At 34.5% G+C, this 16,547-nt stretch overlaps 2 protein-coding genes across 2 annotated transcripts; both read left to right on the forward strand.

Annotated features, from left to right (window-relative positions):
* Positions 1-608: 608 nt before the first annotated feature.
* Positions 609-8,842, forward strand: LOC125814746 (disease resistance protein RPM1-like). Its single transcript, XM_049494207.1, has 3 exons — positions 609-3,360; positions 8,604-8,658; positions 8,776-8,842. Exons 1-3 carry the CDS (start codon positions 609-611, stop codon positions 8,840-8,842), a joined length of 2,874 nt encoding a protein of 957 aa, XP_049350164.1.
* On the forward strand, positions 6,746-10,172 carry LOC125814529 (CAX-interacting protein 4). Its single transcript, XM_049493983.1, has 2 exons — positions 6,746-6,839; positions 8,867-10,172. The coding sequence occupies exon 2, from the start codon at positions 8,890-8,892 to the stop codon at positions 9,874-9,876; it is 987 nt and encodes a 328-aa protein (XP_049349940.1). The 5' UTR covers positions 6,746-6,839; positions 8,867-8,889; the 3' UTR covers positions 9,877-10,172.
* The last annotated feature ends 6,375 nt before the right edge of the window (positions 10,173-16,547 follow it).

Here is a 16,547-nt window from a genome sequence, read left to right on the forward strand (position 1 = left end):
AATAATGGATGTCTATTGACTCATGAAGCTAGATAAAATGAGAGTTATGTGGGTCGGATTTTTCAAAAATATGAAGGAGCTAGTGAATGCTCGCACTACTTAAAAAAAGTCAAAAATTACTTTCAGAAATTAGCCTAAGAAAAGGTCAGTTTTCAAAAAAGTAGTTATCTTTTATTATTTTTTACATTTTTAGCGCAAAAAACCAGGGAAATGGAAACCCATCTCTCGGGTCACTTTTAATTTCTTTTGAGGGTTCGAACCTCGGATACACATTTTATAATTGTGTAATATTAAAAAAGGTCAGCTCTTATATAACCTCTAATTTGAGTAACATTATTTTTGGAGAGTTCAAGCAATAGTTGCTATGTGGAACCATTATTTATACATGTGGATATGTGTTATATGCGCCGTTAGTACATATTTATTCATTATTTGTGGACATACTTTACTGTTGGTATTTTATTTTTTTAGTTATATACAATTTATACCTGAAATGAAATATATTATACATGAGAACCTTTACTATTGGTTTTGATAGTTAGCTTTATACATCATTACCAAATAGTTGTCTTGTTCATGAACAACAATTTTTGAGAAAAGACAAAAAAATGGCTGAATCTGCAGTGAAAATCTTGATATTGAGCATGGAGTTTGTGCTTGACAATCCAGGATATGCGATTGGAGGAGTTCGTCAGGAGATCTCGAAGGTGAAACTTGAGCTAGAGAGCATAGGTTCATTTATAAAAGATGCTGAGAAGTGTAAAAACCAGAATGAAGGTGTGTGTGTTTGGGTGGTACAAGTGAGGGACGTAGCGTTTGAAGCTGAAGATATCATTGATGAGTTCTTGTATCATGTGGATAGCATGAAAAAGAGCGGTTTTAGAGGGCGTCTAGCTGGTGTGTTTTACCTTCCAAAGATACTGTGGTTGAGGTATAAAACTGCCCTGGAGTTGAAGAGAATCAGATCTGAGATTAAAGACATTGCAAAACGAAGCAAGAGGTATGATCTAAGTCACATGGAAGCATCCTCGAACGCTGGATCAAATTCACAAAATTGTTGTAGTAGTGTGCAAAATATTGGAGAATCTTCACTCTTCATTCAGAACGACGAAGTTATAGGGATCGATAAAGTTAAAGACTCGTTGCTGTCAAGTTTGGAGGGAGAGGAGGCTCACCGTGTTGTCATTTCTATCGCGGGCATGGGTGGTTCAGGTAAGACAACTTTAGTCGCGAAAGCGTATACTAGCCTGACTGTGAGGAAGAATTTTGATTGTTGTGCTTGGGTTTCCGTCTCACAAAACAACACGATTGAGGACCTGCTCAAAAAGCTGATCTCGGAGTTTTTGGATGAAAAGGAAGATCTGATCCCGAAAAACTTGAAGTCAATGGACTACAGGCAGTTGGTGGAGACTCTTGTGAAGTTCTTGCACAAAAAGAGGTATATTGTTGTATTTGATGATGTATGGAACAATAATTTCTGGAGACAAATAAGGGTTGCTCTTCCTGATGATAAAAACCGGAGCAGGGTCATCATAACAACGCGAAATGAAGATATTGCAGCTTACCCTTATGGTCCTGGTGGCACACATTTTCGTTCTAAACCTTTAGCTGATGACTATGCGTGGATGCTATTTTGCAACAAGGCGTTTTCGAGTCAGCCTAATTGCAAGTGTCCTCCTGAACTGGAGGAAATAGGCAGGGCATTGGCAAAAAAATGTGAAGGTCTACCATTAGCAATTGTTGCTCTTGGAGGACTAATGGGGTCTAAAGATAGGTCGGAAATGAAATGGAGGGAAGTTTACGACAGCTTAAGTTGGCATATCAGCAATAATAAGTTACTGGCTGAGGTTAAAACTGTTATGTTGTTGAGTTTCAATGATTTGCCTTACTATCTTAAGAACTGTTTTCTGTATTGTTGTCGTTTTCCGATGGGAAAATGGATAGGAGCAGGCAGACTCATTAGAATGTGGATGGCTGAAGGTTTTCTGGAAGAAAAGAACAGCCTGAATTCGGAAGAAGTCGGGAAAATCTATCTCAAGGAACTGATTTCTAGGAACTTACTCCAGGTTGTAAAGAATCAGAGTTTTATAAGGCCGAAGACTTGCAAGTTGCATGATCTGATGTGGGAGCTAGCTCGTTCGATCTCAGAGAAGGAGAATTTCTTGTCTATATGTGGTGAAGAAGTACTGGAGAAAGATGAGATAAGAGCACGTAGATTGTCCGTGTACAATGTTGATGGAGCGGTTAAGATGAAAGGTGATTTGACACACGTTCGATCTTTCTCTATGTTCAATGACAAAGGGGAATCCAAGTTTTTGTTGGATGATCTTTTATCCAGGTTTAGACTACTGAGGGTGTTGGAGTTGAACGATGCCAAAGTTGATTCGTTACCTAATGAACTAGGTAACTTGTTCAATTTAAGGTACTTAAGTCTGGGTGGTACAGGAATAAAAGAGCTTCCAACGTCTATGAATCGACTGAGAAACCTACAGACGTTAGATATTAGGCGAACAGAAGTGAATGTACTCCCAAATGGAATCACCGAGCTGCATAATCTGCGACATCTTCTGGCCTATGGCAAAGAGATATCAGCAGAACATTTTGCATATGTTAGAGGGGTGCAAGTTCCGGGCAAGCTGTGGAAGATGAAGAACTTACAAGTTCTTAATTGCATACAGGCAAACGCGGATATAGCACGTAAGATAGTGAAAATGACTAAGCTTAGAAGGATTGAGCTCACAAATGTCAAAGAAGAACATATGAAGAATTTATGTTCGTCCATCGACAAACTTAAATTCCTTCACCATCTACTTGTGATGACAGTGGATGCAAATGCAATTCTTAAATTAGACGATCTCTCGAAGACTCCATTCATTTTCCGGAAGGTTATTTTAGTTGGAAGAATGTGCAAAGTTCCTCGTTGGTTTTCTTCGATGCTCAACGTTATGCATTTGCATTTGCATTGGAGCCACTTCCCAGAAGATCAGGATCCTATCCCCTGCATCAGTCAGCTTCCGTGTTTGGAGCATCTTGTGCTGGTTAATGCCTATGCCAGCCAGAAACAGCTGCACTTTGAATCAGGATTCCAAAAGCTCGAGGACCTACACATTTCGTGTTTGCCAGAGTTGGATGAAATGGTATTCCTGGAAGGAGTTATGCCAAAACTTGGGCGCCTGCATATACACGATTGTCCTAAACTGAAGGTGGTTCCTCAAGGACTTGACTATCTTACCAATTTGGAACAGATGAATCTGAAAGCAGCTTCATTAGAACTCGTTGAGAATATCCGTGGCAAAGGAAGTAGCAATCGTTCAAAGGTTGGACGGATCCCATCCATCAAACATTACTATGAGGTAGATGGTCAGCATTCATGTGAAAGTCTATCCTAACACATTGTATCCAACAGGTACTTCATTTTCTTCTTCGATTCTTATAGCATTCTGAGAAATTGATTGTGAAGAGTTAGGTGCTCCATTGTGTTTTCCCATTGAGGCCGAACCTAAACTTGTGCTCGAAAATAGCTGCATACACTGACAAGGGATGTATGGATTCTCGAGAAAAGAGGTGCTATGGAGAGCTACCTTAGTCTCGTGCACGTGCATCACACAAGTCTATGTTGCATCAACCTATGCTAATGACTTGATAACAACGATTAGTCGTGAGCACGTGCATAACACACTACACATTTTCTCATGTTCTTCGCGTAATTTGAAGTTCACAATCACCAAACACAATCAAAGGCATATAATCAAGTTGTAACATCCAAGCCTCATAACTTAAAACTCTCTTTCACCAAACTACTTTAAGCTTGCTCTATGTACTTATTGAAAATTCAAGCTTCTCGTATCACCTAATCACAATGATAACTTTCTGGCTCAAACTCTAATAATGCACTATATTGCTCGGACCTCCCAAAAATGTTATTGTACTCGTGTTGGATACATGCACTGTTTTTGAAGGATCAGACGTACCTGATAGCATTTTTTGAAGAATCCAAGCAGTATAGCTAATGCATACTTGATGATTTAGTATGTGTAGCCTTATTACTTCTGACATGTTAGCTCTGACACTTTGATTCAAAATACAGATTGGCGCGGAACCTTGCAATATACCTCCTACATCTCTTATGGTGAACGCGTCGTGCTTCTACTGGTTTTTGAAGTGCCCTTCTAGCTATTTCTCTACCAATAATTCTTCAAATTGGTTAGTTTTCCTATAGTGTGATTTAGGTGAAGTGCAATGGTGCTTGTTTGGATCGGCACTGTACATGTCGTTTTATTATTTGCATTTATATTATGTAAAATACAAGTGAGAGTTGTAATATGAACAATTTGTTGATGAAAACATGATGAATCATTTGTTGCTGCAAGCCTGCAACTGTGCAGCCATTTTTCAACAAGCCTATCAGGGGCGGATCTAATGTATCAGTAGTGAGTTCATCTAAACCAGTACTTATGATGCAAAACATAAATTTATGTGTAAAATTTCAATAAAATTACAATAAATAAATATGAACCAGTGACTTTAACAATATATAATGAGATCATTGCTAAATCTTAAAGAATGAATTCATAGAATTTAAATCTTGAATCCGTCTCTGACCTCTACAATAGGCTCTAGCGTGGCGTGTAGGCAAAAATCTCAAAGTATTTTGTTTCATAGAGAACTTTACAATAAAATGTAGTTAAATCATTAATTGTTGAAGCTTAAACCAAATTCTCAAAGTTCAAGTCTTTTTTCTTTTAGATGTTCCTGTCAATTACAAGTTTATCAAACAGGACTAATGTTGCCTAATGGTGATTTATGTGTTAACAAAGGTTTCATCTATATGAACAAGCATTCAAGGTGCAAAATCATAAGAAATTACTCATTTTCTATTATTTTCACGTACCTTAACTAAATATCAAGTTCGAGTACTTAGGAATGGAAAAAAATCTTATTATAAGTGTTGCCCAAATGGAACTCACGCGAATTTGAATTAGGTTGGGCCCTAATACAAATATGAACACCGAATGAAAAATCTAATACCCCTGATTCTTGAAGGCATATAAGTCCGAACACTATGCTAAATGTGCAACTGAGACTACACTAAGTGAGGCAAATGTTCATTTCATGATATTGGTTTATCGGTATTGATCTTTTTCGGTTTGATTAGCGGTTTAATCGTTAAGATTTGACACCAAAAAAATCATGGAAATCACTTTAAAACAAGGTGATAAACCAAATGAATCATGCACATGAGTTGTCAGCAGTGGCGGATCCAGAGTTTTATGGCTATGGGTGCTCACTATTAGGGGTGTGCATCGGTCAGTTTGGTTCAGTTTTATGTATTATCATTCGGTTTTATTGTGATTTTCGGTTTTTAAATACGTTAAACCAATAACCAAACCAATAAGAGATTTTTTATCGGTTTTGGTTCTTAACGGTTCGATATTCGGTTTAACCAATAAGAAAATAAATATATGACTTCTCTAATAAATTTGACGCGACAACACAATAATGTAATGAAAAACTATACGAGTGAAACACAAAGATATATTAAGAGGAATAAAGTTCTTACTTTAGATTTTGACGTTTTGTATAATGTGAAGTTGTGAACTAAAAGTCACTTTGAAGTGTGAATTGAAGGCTAAAGAATAAAAACAGTAACTAGTAAGGTATTGAGATTAATATATAATATTTATGTACAAGTAAATTACTAATTTTAATGGGTTATCGGTTCACCCAATAAGCCAATATTAAAAACTAATACTGAACCGATAACCCAATAATTTTTTTTTATAAAACCATTAAAAAACTGTTAATTCAATAACCCAATAACAATAAATCAATTACACTTTTTTCAGTTCGATTTATCGATCGGATCAATTTTTCACACCCCTACTCACTATTTTAAATGTAAACTTCTATCAACCAAAAAGCTTAATTACAAGTCAATTTTCCTTTTTAAAAAAAGTAAAATAGCAGGGCAATTTTTTTTTCATTTCAATGCAATATTATTTGGATTGGTTTAAGAAAAAAAGAAAAGGAGAAGCAATATACTTTTACAGCTAAATAAAGAATGTTAGAAAAAAACAAAGTAAAAGAGTAAAACATGAGAAAGAAAAAAAAGGAAAAAGAAATGTTTTGATAGAGAATCGAACTCACCAACCACCCTAAATACACCTTCATTTCAAGTCGTAAACCAGAGGCGCCATCCAGCTTTATGTTCAATGGGTGCTGGCCATCATTTATATAGTAATATTGCTATTTTTATACTTAAATATGTATTGCTCGAGCCGAGGTTAATGGGTGCTCGAGCACCCATAACACACTACGTGGGTCCGCCCCTGGTTGTCAGACTTGATCAGAAGCAAACACGGTCAAATTGTAGAATAACCGAAAGTTTGAGACAATTTAAAATGAAAGTATGAAACTAAACTCTAAGTCAAGGACTTTATATACCAAATGGTATAAATATATTATATAATTATTTAATTTACTATCGAATTTTCGATTAAACCATTAAAAAAAAAAAGCTTCCAACCATTACGAATCGATAATCAGATAATAAAAAATAATAATCAAATCGTTACCCAATACTGATAAATCAATAACTTTTTCAGTTCGAGTTATGGATTATTCAAACTTGAAATATCAAAGGAAAAAAAGAAAGAATCACCGACTCATACTAAACGCGTCGTTTCGGGTCGTAAAATCTATTTATTCGCGATAGGATTTCTTAACTTCTCCTCTTTTTTTCATTATTTGCAATTCGAAATTGGGAACTCCGACTCAAAATCACCGGACATAGTTTTCCGATCTTCACCGGAGAAACAACTGATAAAATCGCCGGAAAGGTAAGTTTCAGATCCCAAAATTTCACTTTGTATTTGAAAAACAATTAGAGAAATAGCTGGAAAACGCGATTTTATGGTTTCGTTCTTCTATTTAAATTTTATAATTGATTATGCAATCATCGATTGTTTGTTTTAACGGGAATATTGAATGGAATTGATAATTGATGATAAGTATAGCCGAACCGAAGTAGTTTGAGATTGAGGTGAAATTGTGTAATCTGTACCTTTATTAAACCCTACTAGTTTGAGATTTGAGGAGAAATTGTTATTGATGATTTGTGGTGTAATATGCACTTTTACTAACAGATCATATCTGGAAAAACTAGAGAAAAAGCATAAAAAGGCACTATTTTTTGGTTTATATTTGTTTAAGTTGATTGTACAATCATCCATAGCTTGTTTTAAGACAAGTTACTGAGTATTCAGGATACATATAGCCGAACCAAACTAGTCTGAGATAGAGGTGAAATTGTTATTGATGATTGTGGTGTGATGTGCACTTCTACTAACAGTTTATGTCTGAAAGAAAAACTAGAGAAACAGCACGATTTTTATGCCCTAATTCTGTCTTTTTTTTTTAAAGAAAAAAGAAGATTTTCTTATTGATGGTGCAATCACTGTTAGCTTGTTTCAAGACGAATTACTAAATATTGAGGATTTCATATAGCTAAATCCAACTAGTTTGAGATTGAGGTGAAATTGTGCTTGTTGTTGTTGATAATGATGATTGTGGTGTAATCTGCACTTTTACTAACAGTTTATATCTGCAAACCCCTAGAGATATAGCAGAAAAAACACGATTTTAGGATTCATTCTTTTTTAAATTCATTTGAATTGATTGTGCAATCACCTATAGCTTGTTTTAAGTAAAATTATTGAGTATTGGAATAAATGGGCAGATGGAACGGAATCGAAATTTGATGATTCATATACCCGAACAAAAGTAGTTTGAGATTGTGGTGAATTTGTGTAGACATCTTTATTAACCCTAGGAACTATTTTAGATCGCTTACACCAATTATCTCATTGAAGGGGCTTTAAAGTTTTGTACTTTTTTTTGTCTTTTGGGAACTTGTACTATCTGTTTGTTGGTTTTTTTTTTGTATTAGTCTTTACATCAATTATTGTGGAGTCCCCCACATCTCGGATACTGTTTGGATTGACTTATTTTAAGTTGAAATAGCTTTTAAGAACTTTTTTTAAGTCAAAAAGACAAAAATAAGCCAAAAGCCATAAGTCAGAATCCCTAACTTATTGCTTATAAGTCAAAAGCTATAAACCCGTCCAAGCAGGGTGTTGGTCTCCTTATATGGCTTGGGAAATTCTCATCTCGTGAGCTAGTTTTTTGGCTTGAGTTAGGTTCAAGGTCCATTTCTTTGTCAATTATCTCATTGTAAGGGCTTTAAATTTTTTGTATCTTTGGTCTTTTGGGAGGCTTTCGCTATTTGTCTATTGGTTTTTCATATTGCTCTACCTTAGAAATCAACTACTTTGGGTGGTTATATCTTTGTGGAATTGAATTGTTGTTGTCAGCCTAATTTTGAAACTTATATGTATTTGATCTGATTTTCTAGTTCAAATTGGGAATTGTTTAAAAGCTAGGGCTTCAATTTTTTTACGCTTAACTAATGATTTTTGGTGTACACATCCTAATACTGTTCTGATTTTAAGATCTGCATTTTGAACTTCGAAAAGCTAGGGTTGGGAGTGTTGATGATGTTTACGTTGTGATTTTCAGTGTAAATGGACTGTTATGATTTTTAGCTCTGAATTTGGAACTTTGGAAGGCTGCTAAGGTTTGGAAATCTGGTGCTTACCTGTTAGATTTTTAGTGAATACAGCCTTTTCGCTTCTGATTTTAGCACCGAATTTGGAGCTTTAAAAAACTGCTAGGGTTTGGAAATTTGATGCTTACATGTTGATTATGTGTAAACAGCTGTTCTACTTCTGGTTTTGGCTCTTTGTTACTGTGGAAACTATTCTATTTGAATGGTAATGCTTAAAAATTATTTTCTTGGTGTATACAGCTTACAGGTGAGAAACATTCAACATGCCGGCCACAGCAGGTAGAGTTCGCATGCCTGCGAACAATAGGGTTCACAGTAGTGCAGCCCTACAGACTCATGGCATCTGGCAAAGTGCTATCGGTTATGACCCATATGCTCCTAGCAAGGATGAAGACAAGAAATCATCTACCCAGAAGGCCTCGTCGGCTGCAGATCCCGAAAATGCTTATGCGAGCTTTCAGGGTTTGCTTGCACTTGCTCGAATCACTGGATCAAATGCTGATGAGACCCGTGGAGCATGCAAGAGGTGTGGGCGGGTTGGCCACCTCACTTTCCAATGTAGGAATTTCGTGAGTGTTAAGGATGATAACAAGGATAAGGATGCAGAGGCAATTGAAGCTGCCGTGTTGTCTGGATTGGAGAAGATTAAGGGGCATGGTTCTAAGATGAAGGGAAAAGCAGAAAATGAGGATAGCAGTGAAGAAGAGGAGGAGAGTGAGAGTTCTGATTCCGATTATGATTCTGAAATGGAGAGGGCAATTGCTGAGAAGTATGGTAAGAAGGTGAGTAGAAAGTTAAAGTCATCATCTAAGAAGCACAAAAAGAAAGATTCTGAAGATGATGACGATGACGAGTCAGACTCTGGAAAAAGGAAGAAGAGGGGTAGATCAAAGAGGAGGAGTGGGAAGAAGAGGGGACACAGTGATTCGGAGGATGATGATGAAGATAAGGAGCGCAGGAAGAGGAGGAGGGAAAAGAGGAGGAAACGGGATGACTCATCAGATGAGGAGGAGGATCGGAGAAGGAGGAGAAAAAGTAGGAAGGAGAAGAGGAGGAGGAGAAGTCATAGACATGCAGACAGTTCTGCTGAATCAAGTGATGAATCGCCTCCAAGGCACAAGTGTAGGAGCAGGAGAGCAGCAGCCTCAGCATCTGATTCTGATGCCAGCAACTCTGATGATGCACGAGTAGGCAGGGACAAAAAACGTTCTGAGAAGAGGAGCAGGAAACGTCATGATGATGAAGAGTAGTAATGTACCCCTGAAAGGAGATTTATCATCTACTTTCTGGATTGCAGGTCCATTTCTTTCTATGGAACTTGCTTATCTAGGAACTTTGTGTGTATTTGTCATTGTCTATTTTTATCTTTTGCCTCAACAAATACTCGTCTGCTTGTAATTTTCCCTTCATGGTCTTGAGTATTGTTCAACTGATGTTGCAGTACTGCATCAGTTATTCAGGATATTGCTATCCTTGTTGAACTTGCATCATGTTATCTGTTTGAAGGTTTTGTGGAGTTATTAATTACAATCTGCAACTTGTGCAACTTCATAGGGTGGTATTAGTTGAAGTGGTATATGAACCCTATATTTACCATATTGATCAACATCATGTGTTTAAATTTTTCTAGAAATATGTTACGGTATCCTTTAATATTTGATTGTGCTAGACCCTTCGTTATTTTTTTCACATTTCCAGGAATTGTATTCCGAATGTGGTGCACTCTGATTTCTGTTATACTCAATATTGTTAATCGCCTGAAAACCATATGTCAAAAGAAAGAAAAGATCATAGGGTCAAGCTGGCAAAAGTTACTGGAACACACCAGCAGTAGAACAGTTTCCTTAACAAACTAAAAAACCAAAAACTGCTTGATTTGCAAATCTGGTAGTTGCAAAGGAAGAGTAGCATCAGCACTTCTAGGTACCCAACACAAGTCTTCTTCCCTTCCCTTCTTGTAGCACTTCTCCAGTTCTGAATCTGTGTGCTGGCCGGAGGTGATACAAACTCCAAGAAGAACACTGATATCTAGTGAATGAGATGTATTAGATTTATCAAACCCAACAGCCTAGTGGTCTATGAAGTGGGTACAAACTTTAGAGACTCGGGTTTAAATTCCAACAACAATAAAAATACTAGGTGTTTTCTTGTCATTTGTTTGAACCTTGGTGAGCAGGATTACTCGGTAACTGTGCTAGTTGGAGGTCGGAGGTACTTGGTGGAAATAGATGAGGTGTGGGCTTTGAGCCATCTATTAGGGAGGGGATCCAAATGAATCCTCTTTGTTGGAAAATTATATTGTTGATTTTTTTTGTGCCTGTATAGATTGTTGAATCTTCATGACATCAGAGGAAACTAGTGTATCAGTAAAGGGTGTTCCAAAATTCCTTTAAATAGTAGGTTGAGATCCCGAGTTTGTAAATCATAACAAGTAGGCAGAGCCATATATAAGGATGAGGATTCAATTGAATCCTTTTTATTGGAAGGTTATACCGCGGAAGTAGGATAAAAACAAAGTTTAAAAGTTTTGAAGCCCCAAAATATCACATGTGACATTGCTGGATTTTTGGGAATTTCTTTGTCAAAATTTTTGGTTCCGCCACTGTAGAATCTAGTTCAAGAGCTTCAAGCACTTGGTCATATGAGTTAATAAGTGATTCTTTCAAGCACTTAATGTGACTTGTAATCACCTTTGTCGAAACCCAAAGTAGTACAAACTCTTCTTTTAATAGGAATAAGTAATTCAACAAAAGTTGGAAGTATATTACTTTCCTTTGTCTGGTATAGAATCAGAGATCTTTTCTAAGCATTTGGACACCCTTCAACCAATACAATAACACACTCAATGTAATCTCACAAGCGGGGTCTTGAAAGAGTAGAATGTACAACCTTACATTTACGTTTGCGGTGTAAAGAGGTTGTTTCCAATGCTACACCTTTAACGGTTTAACCAGTTTGGAACTTAAATATGAAATTATTCATAAACCTTATATTTGTATTAGGAAATTCATAAAACATGTATAAATACCTAATTCAAACCCCCATTATATACAACTGTGGGTCATTTATCTACCTTTTTACATGCAGAAAGTAAACGAAAATTAGAGAAGATTTATACTAATGTTACCAATTACTATATCTATTGGTTCAGTAGCATGTTCAGAACTTCACATCCTCATTCCACCTCAATAGGTTAAAGCTCTACTACTTAGTACCACTAAAATGGTGTAGCTTAGTCGTTAATGAAGTGGATGAAAATGTTCATCTGTGTTGGTGGAAGGTAGCACGTGCAACTGGCCTCGATACCACAGCCATAGCATTTTTCTTCATAAAAAGTTGACTAGGCCTAGGCCTAGGCCTTGCACCAATTTGAAGAGAATTGGTAAAAAGCCCAGTTAACCTAAAGAACATTAGACACCAAAAAGCCTATTGGTCCAAACAAAGTGAAAGAAAGAGTGTTAAAGTTGGAACAATCTTAACAAGCAAGATCTTAAAAACTAGTTAGTTGCTAAAAGAATAAAGTAACAAAAGAGAGAGAGAATTAATGGCACCTGGTCTCTTCTTTTAACATTTTTTTTCTTTCATAAAAAAACAGAAAGAAAACCAGAAAAAGAAGCTAAGAATATAATCAAAGTGTAAATGAAAGAAACCTTGGAAATGGGGAAAGGACCTGGGAATTGTGAGAGATCAATTAAAAGGGATATCTTATTATATACTTTTACAGTTTGATGATCAATGCATTGGCTTTTCAAATATAAATCACTTTTTCAAACTTTGCTTATATTGTTTTTGATTTTTTGTTGCACATTCCTAACGTTAGAAGATAGTCTAATCTGTCTATTCTCCACTTGTGTTAAACTTTATGTACTTTTTTACAATTTAGGAAAAAGGCTTCTTCTAAATCACTTGTTGATTCTCCCTTCTTTTTTACTTGTTCATTTTGAGGAAAACTAAGAAGTTGCCCCTACCCGGGGGTGGATTTATGGGGTGGTGTCTAGGGTGGTTAGCTGAACACGCTTTGTCGAAAATTACATTGTATATATAGGTCAAATATTACTTTATATTCGTATATATAGCATTTTGAACCCCCTTCGACACAATGCAGAGTAGTAGTTTGGCAAAAACAAGATGCATAGGTTTGATTCCTTGTGGTTCAGACATGGTTGTATTATTATGTAGCCTTTCAATATCATAGTTTATTTATGATTCGAAGTTTGAATACCCTTTGTGAAATTTTTTACCATGTTCGATTACTCAATTATTTAGTGGGATACATGTTATTTCTCGTAGCACAAAGTATATGATAAATTTGTTCGACAAGGCTTAAATAGATGAGAAGATATCTCTTGGGGCTCTTTTTTGCCCTCTACTATGATTTGAACATTTTTACATCGATGAAATACCTATGGTTTGATACAATAATAAATCATTTCTTGTTTCCTCTATAGACAATAGGCTCGTTTTGTACGATGGATAATAGATCATTAATTTTGAGATTAATTTTAGAATGAATTTATCTCAGGTTTTGTGGGAATAAATTTGCAAGATTTAATTTTTGGAATCATCATATCCAAACTCCTTATCTTGGATTGATTTATCAATCGAAGCAAGAGAAAATGTACCATGATATTTTTTAATTATTTTTTGATTCAAAGTATTGTTCCATCTTGAGAAAATAAATGTTGTTTTGATTCTTTCATAATTTTCATCGCACCACAGAGATATATAATAAAATAGCAAAATCATGGACAACTTGTTCCTAAAGCAGAAAAAATTTGATCAAAATGTTGATCCAAAAGCTCTATTTTATAATATTCATGTACTAGCAAAATGGATAAAGCTTTAACAACAAAAAATGTACCATAATTACTAATTAAGAAATTCTCTAGGAGTTAGAATTCAAAAAATAAAGAAGACGGTCACTCTACTACTATATACTATATTTAGACTTCTTCTATCGGTCCCTTTAGAGATAGGTCAATTGATTAATAGGTATACTTGTCAAGCGACACAAACACAGGTACATAAGGAGTCACATCATCACCTCCTTCTTAAGAGAAGATAATTGGTAACCTTTCGTGTGATTTATGATATGACGCTTATCTTCTTTATTTTAATTTTTATAATATTTATTAACTTATTTATCATTTATACAAAAAGAAGTTATGAAATGACTAATGTGTATGTGTCTTTATATTTTGTAAAGAAAATTCATAGTATATGTTCGTTGTACTATCAATAAGATTAATTATAACAAGTTATATATTCATATTTCGAAAATACAAAGACAGACAAATTTCATGATTGAACTACAAAAGATATGGAATGAACTAAAAATGGGAACTCTAAATGATTGATTGAAACATTCTTTGATTAGAAATGTTCACATCATTACTTAATGATTGTGATAATTACAACTACTTGATTTGTGTTCAACAATTAGCCAAAACTCAATGTTTGAAACTTTGAATTAAAGGCATTTATTGGCATTTGCTGCAAAAGCATATAATATATGGCTAAGATTATTAGGCCCCATTTACTAATATATTGTTTTGTCTTTGCCACACTTTATTGGTCACACACTTTGCCAAAAATCTACATAAGACAAAAAAGTCTTATTTGTATTAAAGTCTAACTAAATTCAAATTCACATCTCTTGTAGGGTCTATTTTGGAGGTTCTCATTCCCGGTAGCTTGAACTTCAAGATCTCTAATCAACGATGGAGGAACTTTAACTATCCCACTATAATTCATGTTCATCAAAGAGATTATTATTTTTTTAGTTTTCTACTCAATACTCGGTATTTATATTGGAATTCGACTAAATTTGGATTAGCATATTGCTTTTGGAAGCAACGTTTCCAATGAGATGTTTTTCATTCCTAAAAGCTTAAACTCGAGACTTTTTATTGAAAGAAAAAGGAATTTCAACAATTCCATCATAACTCATGTTGGTCAAAGAACCATTTGATAAAGATAATGTGAATTTGAAAAATTAGTATAAAGTTTTTTTTCATCTCTTTCTCATTCAAATAATTGTTGGATTTGAACTAAAATGGGTAATTTTAGCCAGACAAAGAGTTAAGGATATCTGAAAGAAATATACTTTGTGAACTTTTGACTATGCTTTTCTTCATGCCTAAGAAGATCTTGTATGAACCCTCTCTTTAGAGACAATAAAGCTTAAAGTATAATCAAATTTGTTGCCACATGGCAGATGTAATTTATTCATATTCGATTTTTATATAAAAGCAAATAATTATAAAACATATAGTTTACATAAATATTACTTAATTATAATTAAATGATATATGTATTACGCATAAAAACTTTTATTTCATTATCATAATTAAGTGATATGTATTACCATTTTAATTCGTGACTATAAGATTTATTTATTTATTGTGACTTTTATGATAAGTTTTCATTTGACTATCGATTTTGGAAGGGTTTTTTTTAAAAGAAAAATGGTTTAGGTGAATTGTTTCTTTCACTCGCAAAAATTTATTACTGTAATATTTTCAAATAAATATATATCCAAACATAATTTTAAATTCTAAACTATTTTTCGCACAACTTCATAAACTCTTTTTTTCTTCTTCGAGTCTTACAAAATCTGTGAATAAATTACTAGCTTAAATATTTGATTTGATGTTAATACTGGCATGAATAAATGATTGTTCGGTTATGCGTATTTTTACTTTTTTTATTTTCAGAAATTTTCAAAATTTAACTTGAAATTAAATTCGAAAATATTTCCAAATTTGAAAGATATATAAACTTTTAATCTTTAGGTATTATTTTAATATTTTCAATTTTATTTTTTTTCAAATTTCATAGTTTTCATAATCAAACTGGCATTAAATATGTATTGTGAATGCACTGGCACATATGGGAAAATTAACACATGGGGATTAAAACTTCTGATAAGATCTTTTGGACCCCAATATCTTGAATTCTGAAAAGGGCCTGAAAATCATCATTAATAAAAAGAAAATGCACAAATAACACTTGTAAAGGGTTAATACCTCAGATGGTCACTCAACTATCCAGTCTTTCCTCAGAAAGTCACTCACATGGTGACTTTTTAGTGAAAACTAAAAGTTGAGTGACTTTCTAAGGCAAAAGTGGATAGTTGAATGACCATCTGAGGTATTAACCCCACTTATAAAGTAATTAAGACGGAAATAAAATTTTGAGTTTTAAAATTTATGATAAATTTACTAAATTCTATTGAACTCGTATCCAATGTTGTATTTTTTCCCCTTGAGTTCAGGATATGTCTTTTGAAAAATTGTTAATCGAATTATCTCTCATTTATTCATAAATCTTGTTTTAGAAATTTGAAATAATAGATGAAGATTATTGTAAATGAGTGTTTGTTTATTGAAATCAATGTTATTCTTGAAATTTCAAACTTGAAATATTTAAAGTTCAAGAAATAGGTCTTAGGAAATATTTAGAGTCTCCTATCATAAAACCTCAATTATATGTCACAACCCAGACCGTTGTGATTGACACCCACACTAATCCTCCGGTGGGAGAACCATTACTACAACCCTAACTAAACAACTTAACCAAAATACTATGCATTTAAAGATATGGAAGCAGGTTTAAATGCAGAAACGAAATAAGGAGTTTCCATAAACTCCGGAATTTAACAATCACTATCAAAACATTGGGAAAACAACCCCTAGAACCTGAAAGTCAATGTACCAAAACTCTAAAGTTCAACGAATCTAAGAAAAAAAAGGGTACAAACCCTCAACCAAACATAAAAATATCTAACAATAGTCTAAGTCCGAACAAAATGGACTAAACAGAATGAAAGACTCCATGGCAGCCTGAAAGAACTGGCTCACCCTTGAAATCCGATCTTGATCACTATTCTCTTAGCTGAGATCTATCAATAGCCGCCTGA

Source organism: Solanum verrucosum, unplaced genomic scaffold (assembly GCF_900185275.1).
Source record: "Solanum verrucosum unplaced genomic scaffold, falcon-dt-bn FXZP01000268.1, whole genome shotgun sequence".
Classification (NCBI taxonomy): Eukaryota; Viridiplantae; Streptophyta; class Magnoliopsida; order Solanales; family Solanaceae; genus Solanum; species Solanum verrucosum.

Bases quoted from the DNA above. Each gene is read 5' to 3' on its own strand.
- LOC125814746 (XM_049494207.1), top strand. From the start codon at position 609: ATGGCTGAATCTGCAGTGAAAATCTTGATATTGAGCATGGAGTTTGTG. The intron at 3,361-8,603 runs GTCAGCATTCAT...TATGATTTTTAG, and splicing joins ACATTACTATGAGGTAGATG to CTCTGAATTTGGAACTTTGG. The intron at 8,659-8,775 runs GTTAGATTTTTA...ATGTGTAAACAG, and splicing joins TGGAAATCTGGTGCTTACCT to CTGTTCTACTTCTGGTTTTG.
- LOC125814529 (XM_049493983.1), top strand. From the start codon at position 8,890: ATGCCGGCCACAGCAGGTAGAGTTCGCATGCCTGCGAACAATAGGGTT.